The sequence below is a fragment of the Lemur catta genome, chromosome 17, assembly GCF_020740605.2.
Source record: "Lemur catta isolate mLemCat1 chromosome 17, mLemCat1.pri, whole genome shotgun sequence".
NCBI classification, from domain to species: domain Eukaryota; kingdom Metazoa; phylum Chordata; class Mammalia; order Primates; family Lemuridae; genus Lemur; species Lemur catta.
The window spans coordinates 11,586,447-11,607,981 of NC_059144.1; the positions used below are offsets into that span (position 1 = coordinate 11,586,447).

The 21,535-nt window shown below is 39.2% G+C and overlaps 1 protein-coding gene across 3 annotated transcripts in view; it reads right to left on the reverse strand.

The window, feature by feature from the left end:
- RALGAPA2 (Ral GTPase activating protein catalytic subunit alpha 2) overlaps positions 1-21,535 on the reverse strand; it is a 316,728-nt gene that overhangs the window by 91,179 nt on the left and 204,014 nt on the right. For all 3 annotated transcript variants that reach the window (XM_045529190.1, XM_045529188.1, XM_045529189.1), the window contains exon 36: positions 17,227-17,385. In XM_045529190.1, the coding sequence (XP_045385146.1) occupies positions 17,227-17,385 (159 nt within the window). The remainder of the gene's footprint in view (positions 1-17,226; positions 17,386-21,535) is intronic.

Here is a 21,535-nt window from a genome sequence, read left to right on the forward strand (position 1 = left end):
TGCTTTTATGCTTTCTACTTTTTAAATGGTTGGGAAAAAAATAAAAAGAATATTTTATAACCTGTGAAAATTATATGAAAGTTAAATTTCAGCTTATAAGTTTTATTGGAACACGGCCACACTCATTCAATTACATATTGTCTATGGCGCAGTAACAGCGGAGTTGAGTATCTAGGACAGACAATGTATGGACCACAAAGCCTAAAATATTTACTATCTGGCTCTTTACAAATAATGTTTGGCAAACCCTGGTATAGGTGATGAAGAAGTCTCAATACATTTCAAGGGGTTAAAATTCAATCTATATTCTGTGGGCCAAAAGCTATTGACAACAAAGAACAAAAAGATAATTAGCACAAACCTCTATGTTTAGAAATTAAGAAATATACTTCTAAATAACTCATGGGCCAACAAAATATTAAAATGGAACTTTAACAATATGTTAAGCTAAGTTATAATGAGAACAGGAGATATTATAACACATTACAGCAGTATCTACAGGGAATGTGTAGAATTAAATGCTTACTTTAGAAAAGAATAAAGACTGCAACTTAACCAGACTCATTTCAAGAAGTACTGAAAACTGAAAGAATCAAACTCAAAGAAACTAGAAGGGAAGAAACCATAAAGACAAAAGTAATAATTAAAGAAATATAAAACACACACACAAAAGAGAGGATAACCAAGATCAAAAGTTGGTTCTTCTAAAAAAGTCTAATACAATTGATGGGACTTTGACAATGTGAATCAAGAAAAAAAGAAGGCAGAAATAAATAACATTAGAAATAAAAAGGGATACATATAGATACTTAGAAAATATGCATAGCTTATGCCTATAAATTTAAATTTAGATGAAATGGCCAAATTCCTAGAAAAATATAATTTAGCAAATATAGATACAAGATGATATATAAAAACTAGGTTAATTCTATGAGCTTTGAAGTAATTGAATCACAGTTGAAAAAGATTTTTTAACAAGGAAAAGCTAGCTCAGATGTTGTCACTAGCAAATTCTACAAAACCTTCAGAGAACAAATATTATTTTAGAGAAACTTCCAGAGTATAGGAAAAGAGAAAATAAACTTATTTTATTAGGCTAGTGCAATCTTAATACCAAAATGAAGGGCCAATCTCATTCATGAACATGCATACAAAAATCTCAACAAAGTATCAGCAAACCAATTCAATAATGTACAAAAATAATATAATATTATGACCAAGTTGGATATATCCCAAGAATACACATATGGGTTTTCATTAAAAAGTCAATCTGTACACTTAATCACATTAATAGATTAAATGAAAAAAGTCAGATGATCATCTTAAAAGATGTTTAAAAAAGTGTTTCATAAAATTCAAAATTCATTTATGAAAAAAAAATTCTTAGCAATCTAGGAATAGAAGGGAACTTCCTTAATCTGTCAAAGAATATCTATCAAAAACTACAACTACTAAATGATGCAACATCGAAATCCTGATGTGTGAGACTGTGAAGGAGGGAAGAATGTCCCCTTACATCACATCAACATTGGCACTGGAGATCCTTGCCAACACAGTAATCCAAGAAACAGAAATAGAAGATTATGAATTAGAAAGGAAGAAGCAAAACTCTCATTATTTCAGATGACATGATTGTATTCACAGAATCTCCAAAAAAATCTATGGAAAATGGTCAGGATTAATAAGAGAGTTTATCAAAGTTAGTATATATGGGATAAACTCATAAAAATCCTAATGCATTTCTTTCCACTAGCAAAAAATGGTTAGAAAAGGAAATGAAATTATTTAAAAGAGCATAAAAATAGGAAGTCCATAGGAATAGCTCTTACAAGGAAAGTATAAAGAAAATTACAAAACTTTATTGAGAGATGTTAAAGTCATCTAAATAGATGGAATCATGTATTTCTTTATGGACCAGAAGACTCAATATTGTTGTGATTTCCCTGCCTGGAATGATTTATGGATTCCATGTAATGTATGTGTGTACCTTAACAAGCTGACTCTAAAACATTTATTGAAATGAAATAAGACTAAGAAAAGCCAAGGCATTCTTGAGGAATAACAGCAAGATGTATTCTAAGCTGTAGCAAGAAACACAGTGTGACAGAGGCACACTGGCCCAGCGGAGCTGACGAAATGTGCACAGAGACACAGCCTCCCATGTGCATGATGACTGTTGAAAACTCACTTACAGGGCAAACTGGACATACCACCCTGTGAGGTGGTGTATTAACCTATAATATATGGTATGTCCTTGGAACCAGGGACCAAGACATGGTGGCATTTCTTCCATACCTAGAATACTCAGATCTAGTGTGGGGGGTCTCTCAATTTACTCCTCTTGATCCATATACAATTTTTTTCTCCTGTTCCTATGATGCTAGTCTCTGATTTTAGTTTTTAGTACTTAAGGGAACAGCACTCCTACCAGAAGACGACACAGTGTTCTCCTGAGTTGAAAGCAGAAACTGCCACCAGCTATTTCAGGCTGCGCAGACCACTGGACACTGAGGTGGTAAAGGAAGTTCCAGTGTAGACTGGGTGAGTGGTCCTGCCCAGAGGAAACGGTGCTGCTGCTGCACAAGGGGCATGGGGAAAGGGCTCTCCTGGGGCACCCCTCCTGATCCCACGCTCAGCGGGAAGTTTAATGGAAGACCACATCAAACACTACCCCTAATTAGAACCTTAACTCAGCATTGCACCCCTGCTGAGCATGGATATTCACAACCACCTCAAGTTTCTGAGTGACTCGTAAGTGCCCTCTCCTAGCATGATGACCAAAGCTTGGGGATTAATGAGATTTTTCATGACTGTTGACAAACTGAATTTCCTTACCAGTTGCAAGTTAGGAGATGCATGTGGAGCCCCTATCATGTGTTCCTTGACTAAAGTGGAGTATGAGGGGAAGTGCAAACGTAGAAAGTGAAGCCCACACTTTCCCCTTATCAGGCCTGGGTCCAGACGAAGAAACTTTCACACCCAGGTTTTCTTCCTGCTCAGATATTGCAAAAGCAAAGAAAGCTTTTTGCAGAGAAGTAATGACACTGAAGTTCATGTCGCAATACTGCCCAGCATGCCAGCACAAGGATGTATCCAGTTGCTGGAGCAAGGACAAAGTAAAATCTTTGGAACACAGAAAATGATCTAAAATATCCATTTGATTTGTGGGAATTAATCTTTCCAGGACTCAATTGAGACATCCTGATGTTCCAAAGCAGGAAAACGAACAACTATACTCTCTTCAAATTCCTCATTGATAACCTCCAGCTTCTGGAACTGGAATATTGCCAGGTATGGGCCTACCAAGATCCAGCCCATGCTGAAAACTATACATGAAGAGTATGAGTGGCCCGACTTACCTGGTTTGGGCAGTTATTCAGCCCATTTAAAAACTGCAAGTATTGTGTTCATAACAAAGATATGACCATGATTTCTGTGTCCAGCTTTTGGATACTGTCTTTATTATGCAAGAAGTAGGTGACTTAATACAAAGGTCTAGGATTCGAGTTTCTCCTGGACTACACACATATGCCTGTGATGTGAACACAGGACATGCAGAACCATACCAACATAAGCTGCCCTTCATTAATAAGCATCCGCGTACAGGTATGAAAACTAATACCTTTCTACGGGATTCAGATTCTGGAATTGGTTTGGCCCCTCAGAACCAAGTACCCTTGGATAAATCACTTACACTTACAGCAACTACATACATATTTGGAGCACAGGGGCAGTGTTATCTGCCCTACTAACCTCACAGAGTAACTGAGAGGTTCAAATGTCATTTAATCCCAAAAGTGTGTTGCAGGTAGTACTGTCCTAATGAAAGACAAGGTAGAAAAATTACGTAATTTTCAGATAAGCGTAAAAACTCTGAGAGAAATTTAAGATATATTTCTGAAAAAAGATAGTCTAATTCCATATATTTTATCTGTATGTTATATAAATATGTTCTATAACAAATTAGATAATAAATTTTGGGAAAAATGGATAATCAGAAGACTCTAAAATTTTGCCTGAAAATTCTGTAGGCTACATAGACTCTTTCTGGGTGTACAGGGGCAGAGATTTCACATGTCATCTGTTTAGTAGTTACTTATTTTCATCAAAGTTCTGCTAAGAGCTGTGGGGGAATGCAGATATGAATAAATTGGGCTCTTATCTGTAAGTAGTTTGCAGAGGAGATAAAACTATGTATTGAAGAAGGCAAAAACAAATGAAGGAAAAAAAAGTTTTAGACAAGACAGAGATGAAATGTTCTGAAGCCACAGAAGAGTTCGTTTCTAGCCAAGGAAGGCTTCACGTGGGAAGTGGGCATGACCAGCGGGTGTTGGCAGAGATTCATGGTGTAAAACAGGAATGAAAAAGTGAGGTGGGACTGGCTCTTTTTGCTAAGGCAGTATTTTCCAAAATGCATTTCATGAGCTATTAATTAAGCTGAGTGCCAGTTGGTGTTACATGAACTCTGCCTAGTTAATGACAAAGCATTATAGACAAATAAACAGGCCAGGCGCGGTGGCTCACGCCTGTAATCCTAGCACTCTGGGAGGCCGAGGCGGGTGGATCGCTCGAGGTCAGGAGTTCGAGACCAGCCTGAGCAAGAGTGAGACCCCGTCTCTACCAAAAATAGAAAGAAATGATTTGGACAGCTAAAAATCTATATAGAAAAAATTAGCCGGGCATGGTGGCACATGCCTGTAGTCCCAGCTACTCGGGAGGCTGAGGCAGTAGGATCACTTAAGCCCAGGAGTTTGAGGTTGCTGTGAGCTAGGCTGATGCCACAGCACTCACTCTAGCCTGGGCGACAAAGCGAGACTCTGTCTCAAAAAAAAAAAAAAAAAAAAACCAAATAAACAGAAAGACCGTGGCTAGAACAAGGCAAGGGCTGCAGAAAACTGCTGAGGGACTCCCTACAGCAAAGTGCAGACATAAGAGGTGGGGCCACCAAGCGAGGTAAGGCAGGTGGAGAGGCCTAGACTGGGACTTGAGAAGAATGGAAAGCTCTGGAATACGTATCTTGAAAAATGCATGGAGATAAATGAAAAAGCTGAAGAACAGCTGTGGGGAGCGAGCTGATGCGGGACTCAAACATCCAGCAGAAACCACCGTCTCGCTTTCGCGACTTTGCACTGCCGCGTTTGCCCACTCCCAGCGCATCCACCACTTCATGTCCTGGTAATCCAATGAAAACAACACAAAGCACCAGGTAAGTTTCCCACCTTTTACCTAACGGAAAGGCTGAGCTGAAGGCAAACTTGCTGTCTGTATACGTCACCAGGAGATAAGATCTGGGGGGTGGTGAGATATATTGACTGGAGAGGCAATAGATAAAACTTTTAGGCGGTCCTAGAAAATAAGGTGGCCAGAAACAAAAACGGTAAGATTTGGTAGGAAAGAGTATATGTTTTTATATTTGCAGGGAAATACTTAGAAGATTAGAATGATGAAATATTAGAATGATAAATACTTAGAATACACAGAATGACGGGTGTAAAGAAAGGGCCTGTGAAGTCAATAGTAATTGCAATAATGGTTACGATCTCTATAAACAGATCAATGTAAATGGCAAGGAATATTTAAATAGTGAATTAGAAAATAATTTTAGATTAAGAAAGGAAATTGTGAAGAGCTCGTACACATATAGGAGAATGGGCATGTGGAGAGTTGCCAGCGGGTGGGGCAGGCCAGAGCTGTTTTCAGGTAAAAGCCTAGCCAAGGATAGTCCCCCCGAGAAGCTCAGCTCCGCAGGCAGAACTGCCTCATCAGTGAGGCCATCAGGACCATCCATCGAGACTCAGTCTGTACCAGACCTGTAGAACCACATATTTTAGAGCAGGTTTTCACATCTGCCCCAACATGCCAGGGAAACCATGTGTAACACCCTGAATCCTACACACACACTTAGGAAAACAGAACTTCCTGGGGGGCATTTCCTTAGAACCACAAACAATATCATTTCCCATGTTTCTAACCAGATCCCCTAAGTAAACATAAAATAATCAAAAAGTTTTAATAAACAATGAGAGAATCAAGTGCCAGACTGGAAATAATTAAGAGTCAAAATGAGGGACCAGGGCCAGGCACAGTGGCTCATGCCTGTAATCTCAGCACTTTGGGAAGCTAGGGTGGGAGGATCGCTTGAGGCCAGGAGTTCAAAAACCAGCCGGGGCAACACAGCAAGACCCTGTCTTTAAAAAAGTAACAACAACAACAAAAAATTAGCTGAGCATGATGGTGAATGCTTATAGTCCCAGCTACTTGTGAGGCTGAGGCAGGAGGATCAATTGAGCCCAGGAGTTCGAGGTTGCAGTGAGCTATGATCATGCCACTGCACTCCAGCCTGGGAGACACAGTGAGATCCTTTTGCTAAAAAAAGAGAAGCCAAAAGGGAAAGAGATGATTTCTGAGTATTCAGGGAGAGCTGCGTGGACCTTGGGCTGGTCCTATGCTCCAGGGATGCTAGTGCACAGATATAAGGATGGGGACACTGTCCAGGGGCATCGTGTATAAAGTCAGAATAATCTATTAATATAAGGGTCCCTTTAACTCTAACATCTAGGATTCAAGGACCTGTCACAGCTTCCCTCTGAAAAATTCATAATCCCACAGGAATTATGAACCGAAAGGGTGAGTTTGTACTCACGCATTTATGCCTGAGATGTCAAAGTGGGTAACAGATAAACTGGTCAAAAAATGGTATTGAGGCCAGGCGTGGTGGCTCACGCCTGTAATCCTAGCACTCTGGGAAGCCAAGGCGGGAGGATCGCTTGAGCTTAGGAGTTTGACACCAGCAAGAGGAAGACCCCATCTCTAATAAAAATAGAAATATTAGCTGGGCGTGGTAGTGTGCACCTGTAATCCCAGCTATTCGGGAGGCTCAGGCAGGAGGATCACTGGAACTCAGGACTTTGAGGTTGCTGTGAGCTAGGCTGATGCCAGAGCAAGACTCCGTCAATGAATGAATGAATGAATGAATGAATGATTCTCCTCTGATGATTCTGGAGTCAACGATTCTTAGTAATTAGAGATGAAAATAATATACATAATTCATACATTTTTGGATTAATTAGGGATTATATTAAGAAAAAATAACAAATGAAAGACAAGGGGTTTAAAGGCCCACGAACATTTGATTTTTGATGATGAGCCCAATAACTGTTGCTACTGTTGCTAAGGCCCCTAACGCTGGGCCTGGTTCTGAGCTCAGTGCTCAATGTATAGTATGTAATTCTTACCACAACTCCAAGAGGCCAGCACCTTATCCCTATTTTATAGAGCAAGAGATGAAGGCTAGAGTGGCGGCTGCTGTTCTCACTGCTTTTCTCAGTGCTTTTTTCACTGAGGTCAGGACTTGGGCCAATGCCTCACCGTAGCCTAGCAGGCTCCGTCTGACCTGACCTGCCACCCTCACCTCCCCCAGGCCTCTCCTTTACTCCTCTGACTTGGGCTACTGCGGAAGTCCCTCTTTCTTCAGACTCATGAAGCTCATGCCTACTTCAGGGACTTTGCTCTTGCTGTCCTCTCTGCATGATGCTTGCTGACGACTGACTGGCCTGCTTCATGGGGGCTCAGTTCAATTGTCCCCTCCCCAGGGAGCTTCTACCCACCTGAATCATTATGTAATGCCCCCTTTATCCCTGATAATTTCCCTCGCTCTGAAGTGAGCTCTGTCCGATGTTAAAATAGTTACTCCAGCTTTCTTTTGATTAGTGTTAGCATGGTATATATTTTCCCATCCATTTATTATACTTTTAATCTCTGTCTTTATATTTAATGTTCTTATAGAAAACATACAGTTGGGTCTTGTTTTTTCTTTTTTCTTTTATTAATCCACTCTGACAGTCTTTATCTGTTACTTTAGACTGATGACATGTAAAGGGTTAGTGATATAGATTAATCTCTATCATCTTGCTATATTTTATTCATTGCCCTTATTCTTTCTTTTTTTATCTTCTACTCTTTTTGTGCCTTCTCTAGTTTTAACCGAGCATTTTATATGATTCCACTTTTCTCCTCTGTTAGCATATCAATTATAATTCTTTTTTTAACATTTTTTAGTGTTTGCCCTCAGTTTGAAAATACATTTATAATTAAACCAAGTCTACTTTCAAATAAACACTATATTGCTTCACAGGTAGTAGCAGTACCTTATGACAGAGTACTGCCAATTCCTCCCTCCCATCCTTGTAACACTGCTATCATTTCTTACTTATCCATAAGCTATAACCATCAAATAATATTTGGAACATGTTGGGTTTTTACCGCTTTGTTTTATCTTTTTGAGACAGAGTCTCACTCTGTTGCCTGGGCCACAGTCCCAAGGCATCAGCCTAGCTCACAGCAACCTCAAACTCCTGGGTTCAAGCTATCCTCCTGCCTCAGCCTCCTGAGTAGCTGGGACTACAGGTGTGCACCACCACACCCGGCTAATTTTTTCTATATATATATATTTTTAGTTGCCTAGCTAATTTTTTCTAAATTTTTTTTTTTTTTTAAATAGAGACAGGGTCTCACTCTTGCTCAGGCTGGTCTCAAACTCCTGAGCTCAAGCAATCCTCCTGCCTCAGCCTCTCAGAGTGCTAGCATTACAGGCATGAGCCACCACACTTGGCCTGGAACATATTGTTATCTGTTTGATCAATTAAGAATAAGAAAAATAAAAGTTTCATTTTACCTTCATTTATTCCTTCTCTAAAGCTCTTCCTTTATGTAGATCCATGCTTCTGACATATAATTTTCCTTCTTTTTGATAAATGTAATTTAACATTTATTGCAAGGCAGGTCTACTTAGCCACAAATTCTCTCAACTTTTGTTTGAGAGTGTCTTTCTCCTTCACTATTAAAGGATAATTTCACTGGATTGCTGGTTTTTTCTTTCACTTTAAATATGTCACTCCACTTTTTTCTTGATTATGTAGTTGATAAAGATAAGTCCTATTTAATTATAATCCTCGGTCCCCTGTAGCTGTTGTTTTTTTCTCTGGTTTCTTTCAAGATTTTCTCTGTTTCCTGCAGTTTGTATATGATATGCCAAGGTGTAGATATTTTGGTATTTATCCTGCTTGGTGTTCTTGGTACTTCCTGGATCTGACTGTAATTAATTTTGAAAATTTCTCAGATATTAAAATTTCAAGTATTTCTTTTCTTTTCATTCTTTCTTCTCCTTGTATTCCTATTATATATAGTCATACTTTTTGTAACTGTCCCACAGGTCTTAGATGTTCTTTTCAGATTTTTCAACATTTGTCCCCTTTGCCTTTCAGTTTCAAGGTCTCTTCTCTTCTCTTTCAAGAGACAGGATCTCATTCTTGTCACCCGAGCTAGAGTGCATGATCATAGCTCATTGTAACCTCAAATTCCTGGGCTCAAGCAATCCTCCTGCCTTAGCCTCCACAATAGCTGGAACCACAGGTATGTGCTAGCACCCTAGCTAATTTTAAATCTTTTTGGTAGAGATAGGGTCTTGCCATGTTGCCCAGGCTGATCTGTAACTCCTGGCCTCAAGCAATTCTCCCACCTCAGCCTCCCAAAGTGCTGGGATTACAGGTGTGAGCCACTGTGCCTGGCCAGTTTCAAGGTTTCTACTGACATATCTTCAAGCTCATAGTCCTTTCCTGAGCCATGTCCATTTTACTGATGAGTCTATCAAAGGTATTCTTCATTTCTGTTACAGGGTTTTTGACTTCTGGAATTTCCTCTTAATTCTTTCTTGGACTCTCCATCTCTCTGCTTCCATTAGCTACCTCTTCTTGTCTGTTGTCTACTTTTTCCACTAATGCCCTTGGCATATTAACCATAGTTATTTTAAATTCCCACTCTGATAATTCCAAAATCTCTATCATGTTTGAGTTGGGTTTTGATGCTTAAACTGTCTCTTCAAATTGTGTTTTCTGCCTTTAGTTATGCCTTGTAATTTTCCACTGGAAGCGAGTGGAAAGACAAGATGCATCAGGTAGAAGGAACTGAGGTAAAAAGGTCTTCAGTGTAAGGTTTTATGTTTATATGGTAGAAGTTAGGCTGTGCTCATTATTTTCTGCAGCTGTAAATGTCGGTGCCAGAGGCTAAAATTTCCTGGGATGACCCTGCTGTTACCTCCCATGTTATCTTTGTGTTTCCCTACAGAAATCTTCTTACGTAAGATCTGCAGTGTGCAGTTCTTTCATCTGTATTCCCTGCTGTTACACAGGAGCCTGTTGATATGGTGGTAGGATATTGGGGGAAGGGGAAGCATTCTATAGTCCTGGGATTAGGTCTCAGTCTTTTAGTGAGCCTGTGCTCCTGGGCTGTAACTTTCACAAAAGCTTCTCAGTTTTGGTTTTTTATCTCCCCCTAACCCCTAGGTTAGCTAGAAGACTAGAAGGAGCTGGTGTTGGGTATTTCCCTTCCCCCAAGTCAAACAAACAGGCTATGTTAAAATAGTTTCTGTTGAGGGTAGATCTTGTTAAGAAGAACAGAATGCTTTGGGTATATTTCAAAATGGTTACTTTCCTCCTCTTTCTGCCAAAGCGTGGTGAATTTTTCTCCAATCTTTACTATGAGAACTTGGTGGGCCTTCTAGAGGGAAAACTCACAGAAGTGTGGGGGTCCCTCTAAGACTGGCCACTTTGACTCTTTAACTCCCAGAGTTGTCCACACTGAGCATCCAGCAATTAGTCAATTATAATTACTATTCTGGTTTTGGTTTCCCAAAGGTTTTTGCTCCTGGGCTTCTGTTCTAATAAGTTGTGATTCTCTGTATCTGCTTGCCTGTCTCTCTAATTTTGGGGACAGGGGTTTGCCCCGAGAAGTCAATTCTATGATAGGTCTAAGAAGAATTATTGGTTTTCTCCAGTCTATTCAGTTTTTTTCTTGTTGTAAGGATGGGAGTGACAACTGCCAAGCTCCCTACATGCTGGACTAGAAACCAGAAGTCCCCCAATCTGAAGTAAAGCGGCCTCCCTTCCTGCCCATCCTATCATTCTGCTTTACTTTCTCCAGAACACCCATCCCTATTGGAAAGTCTCTGGTTCAGCCATTCATTTACTTATTTATGGGTAATCTCCCTTACTAAAATTTAGATTCCATGAGAATGGAATGCCCAGGCTTTGAAACAGTGCCTGGCATAAAGCAGCCTCAGTAGATATAAGCTACCTGCTTGACTGAATGAAGAACTCTGGCTCCCAAGGGTCTGACTGCTGGACATTAACCAACTCTGTTGTCCCTTTTCATGTTTCTAGAATAAGATCTATTGCGACTGTCTTTTGCTTCATGGAGATAGATGAGTGAAAGGCCAGGGTGAAAGGGTGACAGGAACGGCCCTGGGGTCTTCTGTTTGGTGGGTTTGAGGAAAGGGTTCCACAGTTGAAACACAAAGATTTTAAAACTACAAAGATTGGGAAAAGCCATTTTGATATCAGTGCTTGTAGCACAGAGGAAGCCATCAAACTTGAGAAAACTCAAATGGGAACAAAGAAGGATGAGATGGGCAGTTCTACTACTGGTGACTAATAAGGAGCTTTTCCCTTTATGACGAAGTGGGCATGTTATTTCCAAAGAGGAAAATCAAGGAGTAACACATAGTCTAAAATCATCCAGTGTTGCCAGGTCCAGGCAATAATGACAACAACAAACAAATAAGAAAATCAGAAAAAATAATCTTTTCCTTCTTCTATCTTTAGTACCACTACACTTTTAAAAAGTTTATTTAACATACATTCTATAAAAAAATAAGTGCACTTCCTCCTATAGCTTACACTAAAAGCAATCCAGTAATCAGCAAGGTGGAGTTGTAATGAAAGTATTCATGAAGAAAACAAAACAGCAAAAAACCCAACGATGACAAATAATAAACTAATAAACTTCAAATACAGCACAGAAAATACACCTCTAAGACTAGATTCTCTGATTCTGGGGCAGTAGGCTTTGTTTCCTTCTCACAGAAAAGTTCTATGTGCTTCTGACACCCCATGCCCTCTGCCAGGCTGAATGGCCAATGGAGTGTGTAGCTGTGTGCAGGAGCTCAGCAAGCCGGGGGGTCTGGAAAGCCCTCTGTCTCCAGTCAAAAGGCCCTTTCTGCCGAGGTACCTCAGAAGTAGAGAATGAGAACTGCCTTGCTTTCCCACACAAAGCTGGGTCTACCACTTGCCATTTGGTACACATTTACGCAGGCTGGTTAGCCAAAGGAGAGAGGACAGCAAGTGAGAGGAAGATGTATATATCAAAGACCTGCTGAAAAATGGGAAAACATAACGACTTCTGAGGAAAATCAATTAAGAAGGAATTCTCAAAAGCCAAATTGTTGTGAAAGATAAAACAGGAATTAAGAGTTAATAATATAGTTAGGCTATACATTTTCTTCCATCTGTATCAAGGCTTAATATATAAATAAATGTTCTTTATTATTCTTTGGCAACTGCTTGTGAGTGACTCAGTCTTTCAAAAACAGGACAAAACGAATAATACAAATCTCTTGTATCCAGGGAATTCCTCTAATTAGAAGTGGCAATGAATTAGAGAAGAAATTTGATTTTAATATAACATCTGCAAATGACAGATGTCTTTTCACATAGTTCTCAATGTCATTCCTTTACTAAAAATAATGCTGATAATAATGATGATGATAAATTACCATACTAGAACATACCACAGTAATCCATTTAATAACTTATTTTAGTAAATTCTGGTTGGTATTTTCAATTATCTTTTCTAAATAAATGACTTCGCATATTCAAGAGTTAACAACTTGCTTTCCTGGAGAATTTCCCAAAGTATTTTAAAGTGTATGATTTAATCTCAAATGGGTTATTCGGTTGGGATTGGATAAATATTTAAGAAAACTGCACATTTGAAATTTAAAAAAAAGAAATTTACATAACCATGTTGCAAAGTCAAACACACTCCCTATATAATGAGGCCACACCAGTAAGCTTAAACGATTTTATTTCAAACACAGGTGCCAATACTGGGTTCCTCTCAGCCTCACATATGCAAATGCTCTTGTGACTTCTGGCACATCAGCCTTTTACCAGCACTTCTGGGCACCTGCTCCAGGCAAAGTTCCTGGGTTAGGGTGTCATTCTGAAGAGGGATACACTCTCACAATAGCTGCTGAACCTGCAAGAAAACCAGATACTACCTTGACAGCACCCTTGTGACAGGGCAACTTAAGGAAAGGTATGAGCATCTAGGAACAAGGGGATCCAACAGAGGGATTTAGAATTCCTAGGAGGACTGTAGAGAGGCCTTGGTCCCCAACCTGAATTTTACAGCTGAGGAAACTAAGGTCCAAAGAAATTGAAAGATCTGCCCAAGATACCCATTCACTTGTGACAGCCTTGAAACCAGAACTTTGGGGTCCCATCTCCTATCCTAGTACTCTTTCCTTCCTATACTTTTCAGAAATGATTGAATCATTATCACAATCTCCCATTCCGGTATCTAACAGGGCAGAGTGAGTAGAGCTGGGAGGACATTAACATGTTTTTCACTTACAAAACTGACACTTCTGGTTGAGATAAAAACGAGGACCCTTCACCAAACTTCCTCTTATCTCAACTGCTCCTGCTTAAATTTGCTTCAGAACATCTACCCTCTGGTCAACTGGTTACCAGCCAGTGCCAGTGACTAATGTGCCTGGAGAGAAACATGCCAAAAACACTAAAACTGACCTTCACAACTCTATAAAGGTAAACACTTTGAACACCAACATTCCTTGCCAGTTACTGAAAGGGAGGGAAAGCAGCACAAGTACTCACTGCAGTGTGAGGATTTTAGGAATCACTTTTCTGAAGAACAAACGGGGCATTTTAACAAACCCCTTAAAGCGCTCACATTCTGCTCTATATGCAAGTCTTTCCTTGACTGCTGACTTAGTAACACAAGGAGGAAAAAACTTAAGTCTGACAATAACACATTTCTTTTCTATGACTAAAGGACTATTGTGTCAATATTTATGGAGATGGATTTATTTTTAAAGTAATTTAACAATGAAATGATGCTGCTAAGCACACTGATTTATTTTTTTTTAATTTAATGAAAAAAAGAAGTTCAATACAAAGCTCAAGAAGTGAACAGGCCCTCTCAGATGAGAGGGTTTTATGTGCTCACACAGCACACCCACACTTCAACATACCATTTTGCAAATGCTGTGTATTATTAAGAGGAGGCGGATTCTGCCAGGCACATAATTTGTATATTTAAGGGAGGTGTATGGAATGAAAAAGCGAAATATGTTAAATTTCAAAGGACTTGGAAGCAATGCTGCCTGTGAGCTTGTATTACAAATAGTCCTACATTATTACATACGCTATTAATGAGGCCGAGTGAATGAAAGTACAATTTGAATATGCATGACTCTATCCAATGAGCAGGACTTTTGTGTACTGATGAGGGTTTTTTTCCTCCTAAAAAAGGATTAAAATTATTCTTAGAGAAGTATGGCTGCCCAGAGACCAGTAAAATAAATGTACTTAGACCACAGAGTACTAAGAATACTAGAATACCATATTCAGATGAAATATACAGGTGCTAAAAGAATGTCTTAGACTCTATCTACAAATTTCTGAAACTTATGCATATCCTGTCTTCCCAAAAGGAATACTCTGTAACTTCAAGCAGCTGCATCATTACAATCTCTAAGCAAAAATAATGATTTTGGTAGGGATCCCTAAAAGTAGGCAAGGTTAAATAAACCTTTTGAGTACAAAGCCTTCCCTTCCATAGTAAGAAACACTAGTTAAAAGACTAGGGAATGGGTAAATTATTGCACCAAATGGCTGAGAATTAATCTCTGCTGACTAGCTGTAATCTAACGAGGCGTCTGTGTCCCAGGGAGCCCGCAGCATGTCCCTGGCGGTATGTGCAGTGTGTCGAGTCTGCGTGGCACCCTTTGTCCTCGCTCACAGGCGGCCTTTCCCCTCATTGTCCATAATATCCTCATGCATCTGGGACGCGTGGAATGCATTCATACTAACAGACTTACCATTGTTTTCTCTCAGAAGCTTTGTTGAGCAAAGACTGCATCACGGTTACTGATAATTATATTGCTTAATTAATCAAGACAAAAAAAATTTGCAAATCATTGCCTGGTTGCCAAGCAGGGAGATAAAAAATGACAACAATACAAGCTGAAGCAATATAACAAAAGTAACAGCTATCTGATCAGAAATTCTTATATAATGAAGCTATTAATGCTAAATCGGTTAATGTTAACATTGCTCCAGGTGTCTCTACTTAGATGCAAACAAAAAGGCTAACATTATGGATATAAAAGGCCAAATGTTGCCATGGATTCTGTAACCTGATAGAGAGGACAGCCTTTTCATTTGATTAGGGAATGCAATTTAAATACCAGGGACTGAAGCCAAACAAACAGACTTTCCCTCCACAAGCCTCTTGCATTCACCCTGGGGTCAGTGGTTGGTGAACAAAAGGTCAGCCACACTTGCCCTGGAAATGTCTGGATTAATTTTATTACATTGTAATGGTTTGTACTTTAAATGTAGGGATAATACTAAATTTCCAGTTGGCCATTATTCTCTTCTTCCCTTTAGCCTTTTCGAATTAAAATATTAAGAAAGTGATTTGCTCAATTTATCTTGTCAGAATTTACGACCAAATTTATAGAACTTACACACATTTTATAAGAAATTTTAAAAGGTATGTTAATGATTGTTTTCATGCATTATAAGTGTTGCTACCTTTTTAAAAATCACTTTTGACATTATAAAATGAATTGAAATGCCTTTTATGTTCTTCAGTTACTTTAAAAATAAAGGTGACATTTTTAGGACATTAAATGACATTTTAGAGGCCAATGTTGAAAATGAACTAATAAAGCCAGTTAATCCATACTAAACATTAAAGAAACACATTTTGTAGTTTTGAAAGCTGTAAGATACTATATTTGTTGGTTCTCTAATACTAAAATTTTCAATCTAATTCTTAAAAATAAGTGGTGCTTTTCATGGACAATGCAAATGTTACCAACCATGAGCCATTTTCTTGTATAAAACTGAAAACTTCACATACACAGAGATCTGAATCAAAAATAATACAGATATTTAATACAAAGTAACCTTTGGGATCTTTGCTACCTGAATAGTAAAGAGGGTTCCCTTTATATCAGGCTTTGCAACAGCCACTAAGGGGACTTTTCTGGATTGAGGAGTTCACTCAAGATGTATGTAGTCTGAGAAATAATAAGCATGTTAAACTTGGAATTCATTAGTTATTCTAATTCCATAGTAGTAACTATAACAAAAAATAATAAAAACAATCATATAATAGCTAACATTTAAGGAGCTTTTATTCTGAACCAGATACAGTTTGAAGCACTTTTCATTTATTACCTCATTTAATCCTCACAACTTTAACACTTTAGATTAGGTTATAAGATAAGTTTATTGTTCCAATTTGAACAATAAACTTCAATTAGCTATTATTTTAAATCTTAAAAATAGAGCATTTTTAGAAGGATAACTTTTAGCTCCTTCAGGAGAACAATTTGGAATGAAAATGAAGATTATATTTAACATCAAGCTGAAAAACACGAAGTCATTCTTCTTGAGGAATGGCTTTAATATGTTAATGTTTAATTAAAAACTTAAAAATATCCTTCTATTAGTAATTCCAAGATGAAAACAAGTCACCATACAAAGCATTGCTAAAATACCACTGAAGGTATGACAAGGACAGAAACTGCAGCCAATTTAGCACCCGGCACACAGGCCACTGGATTGTTCCAGCCATTCCCAGGATCAATACCAATTGACATGGCTCAATTGATTCTGTGGTGAGGTGCTTCGATTATTAAAAATCATCACACGGGCTGTGCTCCAGAGGCCCAGGCTCTTTGTGGGCCCACAGTCCTTCAGGATTGACCCCCATTAGCACCAGCTGGGGGTCAGGCAAGGTTGGATTCTGTACCCACAGTTATCTACAAAATGCTAGATGTGATATGGGGGTTCCTTCAATTTTTATTGTTAATCAATATGCTGAAATTTAAAATTACAATTTTTTTTAGTTATAACATTTTAAAAACTTAGAACATTTTAAAAATCATAAATTTCTTTGAAAAAAATCCGAATTTGTATTTAATTCCTATATAGTACATGTAATTGAAATATATGTCAGACATTCACCAGTTGGAAAAGAGTCCCCTTTAACATATTCATATCATTGTTTTTTAATAACAGTGAATCACATGGCAAATGCTGTATAAGAGCAACAATGCAATGAAAAACGTACCTCAGGTTTCTTCGTTATCGCGATAAAGAACATGTGATTCTTCATTGGGTAAATAATGATTGAAACGTCTCCAAAGGCAGTTGGGATAATACCCCTGCGGTAGTCCCTGGAGTGTTCAGACCAGACGATGTGGACCTCGTCATTCCCCAAGTGACGGAGCTGCACAGCAAATTGGCTCTTTATTAGTCAGGGTGATAACAACAGTTTATAAGGGGTCATGGCTTACAAACTGAATTATAAAACTCAGAGACAAAAAATATTTCACTACCAAAAAAGGCTACAACACTGATGTCTTCTATGAGGATTTAAAAAAAGCACAAGCAGGCCAGGTGCGGTGGCTCACACCTGTAATCCTAGCACTCTGGGAGGCCATTGCAGGAGGATTGCTTGAGCTCAGGAGTTTGAGACCAGCCTGAGCAAGAGTGCGACCCTATCTCTACTAAAAATAGAAAAATTAGCCGGGCGTCATGGCCCATGCCTCTAGTCCCAGCTACCTGGGAGGTTGAGGCAGGAGGATCACTTGAGCCCACGAGTTTGAGGTTGCAGTGAGCTATGATGACGCCACTGCACTCTACCTGAGGCAACAGTGCAAGACATTGTCTCAAATAAGAAAAAGCACAAGTGAATAAAAACACAGCTCATCTTCACCTTCTTAGTACATTGGTAGTAAGATAATGCATGCTGCATCACAGGTACATTATGTCTGGATGGTGTTGAGACCTTTTAAAGAATTTGTTTTTTAATGAAATTTTATTCCTGCATCTGAGGTTTATGCTTTATATTGCTGAGCATGTTTCTAAACAATTAACGACATGAGTCTTTTATTCCACATTACAGTAGTGCTTCATAAGACTCTTAATTCAATAGTTATTATGAAATTAAGAATAAGAAAATAGGCCGGGCGCGGTGGCTCACACTTGTAATCCTAGCACTCTGGGAGGCTGAGACGGGTGGATCGCTCGAGGTCAGGAGTTCGACATCAGCAAGAGCGAGACCCCGTCTCTACTAAAACTAGAAAGAAATTATCTGGCCAACTAAAATATATATAGAAAAAAAAGTTAGCTGGGCATGGTGGCACATGCCTGTAGTCCCAGCTACTCGGGAGGCTGAGGCAGTAGGATCGCTTGAGCCCAGGAGTTTGAGGTTGCTGTGAGCTAGGCTGACGCCACAGCACTCACTCCAGGCAACAAAGCGACACTCTGTCTCAAGAAAAAAAAAAAAAAAGCATAAGAAAATAGAAAACATATGCCATTATAACACAATTGTTACTAAATGTATAAGAAACTAGACTTGTAGCAAACCTTTAAGAAAAAGGATGCATAAAATTACCTTTGTTTAGGAAATAAATATTACTTAAATTTGTTAAGAACACTACTACCTAACATTTAAAGAGTGCAGTACTCTATAGAAAGCGTGTTCATACATATTGTCTTGTTTACTCTTCCCACTCTCTCCGGTAGATGACATCATCTTTATCGTATCTTATAAGGAAGAAATGGGGGCTCAAGAAGGCGAAGGTACCACCTGCCCAAGGTTGCATGAACAGTGAGTAGTAGAGCAGGCTTGGGGACCTGGGCTGGGGCTGCCAACTTAGTGCCATTTCTACTGTTCCATGATTATCTAAGCTGGCACCAAAAGCTATTCTATTGTCATAGTTCAAATAGTTTAGCCCACCTTTTTAAAAAATTCATTTTATATACAAACAGGCTGCAAAGTCCAAAAACAAATCACAGACTCCTGGCCTCTTTGGTGAGGCCTCAGTAGGAAGATCTCCAAGGAAGGACCCCTTTAGAGTTCTCCCAGGCCCAACCCCTGTCAAATATAAGAACACCCTTGATAAATCTCCTGCATGATGACTGCACCGCCTCAAGCTGGAGAAAGATGTATATGAAATCATTTGAGTAGGCCTGAAAGTGTGACTAAAAGAAACTAGACAAGAAGATTACAGTGTTGGCCAAATTGAAGTTCTAAAACCATAAAGCCTGACTGGTGAAGGCCCTCTGACATCTACTGGGAATCTGAGGTTTCGTTTCTCTCACATGGAATAATAGAAGGATGTTCCTTGGCACCATGAACGAGTATTTCTTGCTTCCTTGCTTATCTAACAGATGAGCACTAAAAATGAGTAAATTCAGAAGCACTTTAATAAAACAGAGATGTTGTGTCAAAGCTTATGTTACAGCTTTGTCTTAAAAGATAAAAAATGATGCTATGGAATGCTATGTATTTAGAGCATGTTAGCATAAATACATTTTTTATAGACTATTTGACCACAAAGAGAAAATCTGAGGTGACCCCAACATAGCCTCTTTTCCATTTATAAAGTTACACAGGAAGTTGGTTTGCTGCAATGGTTGCTTATTCTTTACTGTCTTGTACTTCTGGGAATGACTGTACAAGCCAATTATTTAAAAACAGACTTGCGCCTGTACCTTTGTACCATATTGGGGGCACACAATTCAACTGTGTCTGAATATGGGCTCTGGGACAAATGCAACTGCAGGTGTTGTGCACAAGTCACGATGATCCAGAACAATTTAATAGTATCTACGACTTTCTAAATGTAAAATTACCCAGTACATCTTTTTTTTTTTTTATTCCCTACTCCATGCCCCATATAAAGGCTAAAAGGGTAGCAGGCAAAAGGTACAGCCAACCCATTACATAAATGGTTAAAAAAAAAGACAATATTGGGTCTCATAGTAGTGCTGAACATATCTCTGTATTTCTTGATTTCCATTTTAGATACTACAGCTTTTCATTCTTTTCTTTTTCCTTTTTAATAAAACGTGCAAAGACATTACAACATACTCTTCAAATTCAGTCCTTTTGGAGTGAGAACATGGTAGCTAACATCACCAAGAACACAATATAGGCCTGTTTTCAAGGGAAATACGAATAGTACATAATTGAAACTTTGGGAAGAATTTAAACCTGCAGAAGGTAATTGTGAGAACTAGGGCTGTCCCCGGAGCTCACACCTACAGCCTGATCCTGCAAAGAAAGCCAACCTCAGGGTGGTTCGGGGCCCCTCGGTGTAATGCTGGCACAGATGTCTGAATGTGAACAACTCACCTAGTAAACACCCCTCAAATGTGTTGCTACCAGCCAATGCTGGTACCCTAAAACCTGTGATAGCTCATTCTGGTCCACAAATATAACTTGCAAAGCATTAACTCTGATACAATGATTAGTGAAATTTTGCAGTTACTCTCCCCTTTCTAAATTGGGTTACTCAATTATATAACCCAAGTAAGTCTCTCCTAATTTTACTCGCAACTGTATTCTCAGAACTATAGCAAGGGAGGGTAGCATCACACTAATAGACCCATTCTCCCAGTGTGGCACTTCTGTAATTAAAGAAGAGCTATTTTTGTGTAGTAGTAATACAATATTCATCATCTCAAAGCTGCTTTCAATTTCATGTGCCTCAGACTTCTGGACACGTCAGTTGAATTAGCTAAATCACAAAATTAAGAGCTAAGGCCACAGGACCAATTTGGCTGATAAATCCGGAGGAAAGAACCAAAAAAGTACTCCCTCCACAACAAAGAGGCCTGCCTCTGCAGCACAGCCCACGTGATGATCTTTAACACACTGAAGCACCTTGCCACAGAATCAATTCGGCCATGTCAAGTACACAAGTAGGCAAAACAAATAATCTGGCCAAACTATCAATCATGTCAGAACATAGTGGAATACTCTGGAAGCCACAAAGTGTTGCTCAATTTAAAGGGGATTTCATCATAAAGACATCATTTTGTGAGTTTTGGAGAATTTTGATTAGAGGTTAGAAATCCACATCCGAGTCAAGTTGATCTGATTCCTATGTAACCCAGGAGTAGAATGATGAGACTCCTACTGGAATGGAGCTGGCATTCGTGCCAGCTACTGCTTCAACTGCACAACAGGCTCCAAAATAACCCGGATGCTTATCAGGCTCAGAACAAATGCTCAGTTTTTAAGTCTTATGAAATCAACCCCATGCATCCCTGTCACTTCTCATCCTGACAGAGTTTTAAAGTCCCTCTGCCCGAGTCATTCTGCCTGCTGCTGCCAGGCTGCACGCCACTGGTGACACTGGTCATGGTACACACCTAATAGGCTGACCTCCTTTCCCGACTAATTGCATTACATCGCCAGCTGGCTCCAGAAGGAGTCGTCTGTTTGATTGAAGAATTCCTGCTCCTCAGTGGGCCCGGCTGCTACTTTTACTAAGTAACAGTCAGGCCTGACATCCCCATTGTTCAGCTGACAGTGTGCCCATCCTAAAATCTAAGTTTTATTTGTAAATTAACCAAGAAACTTC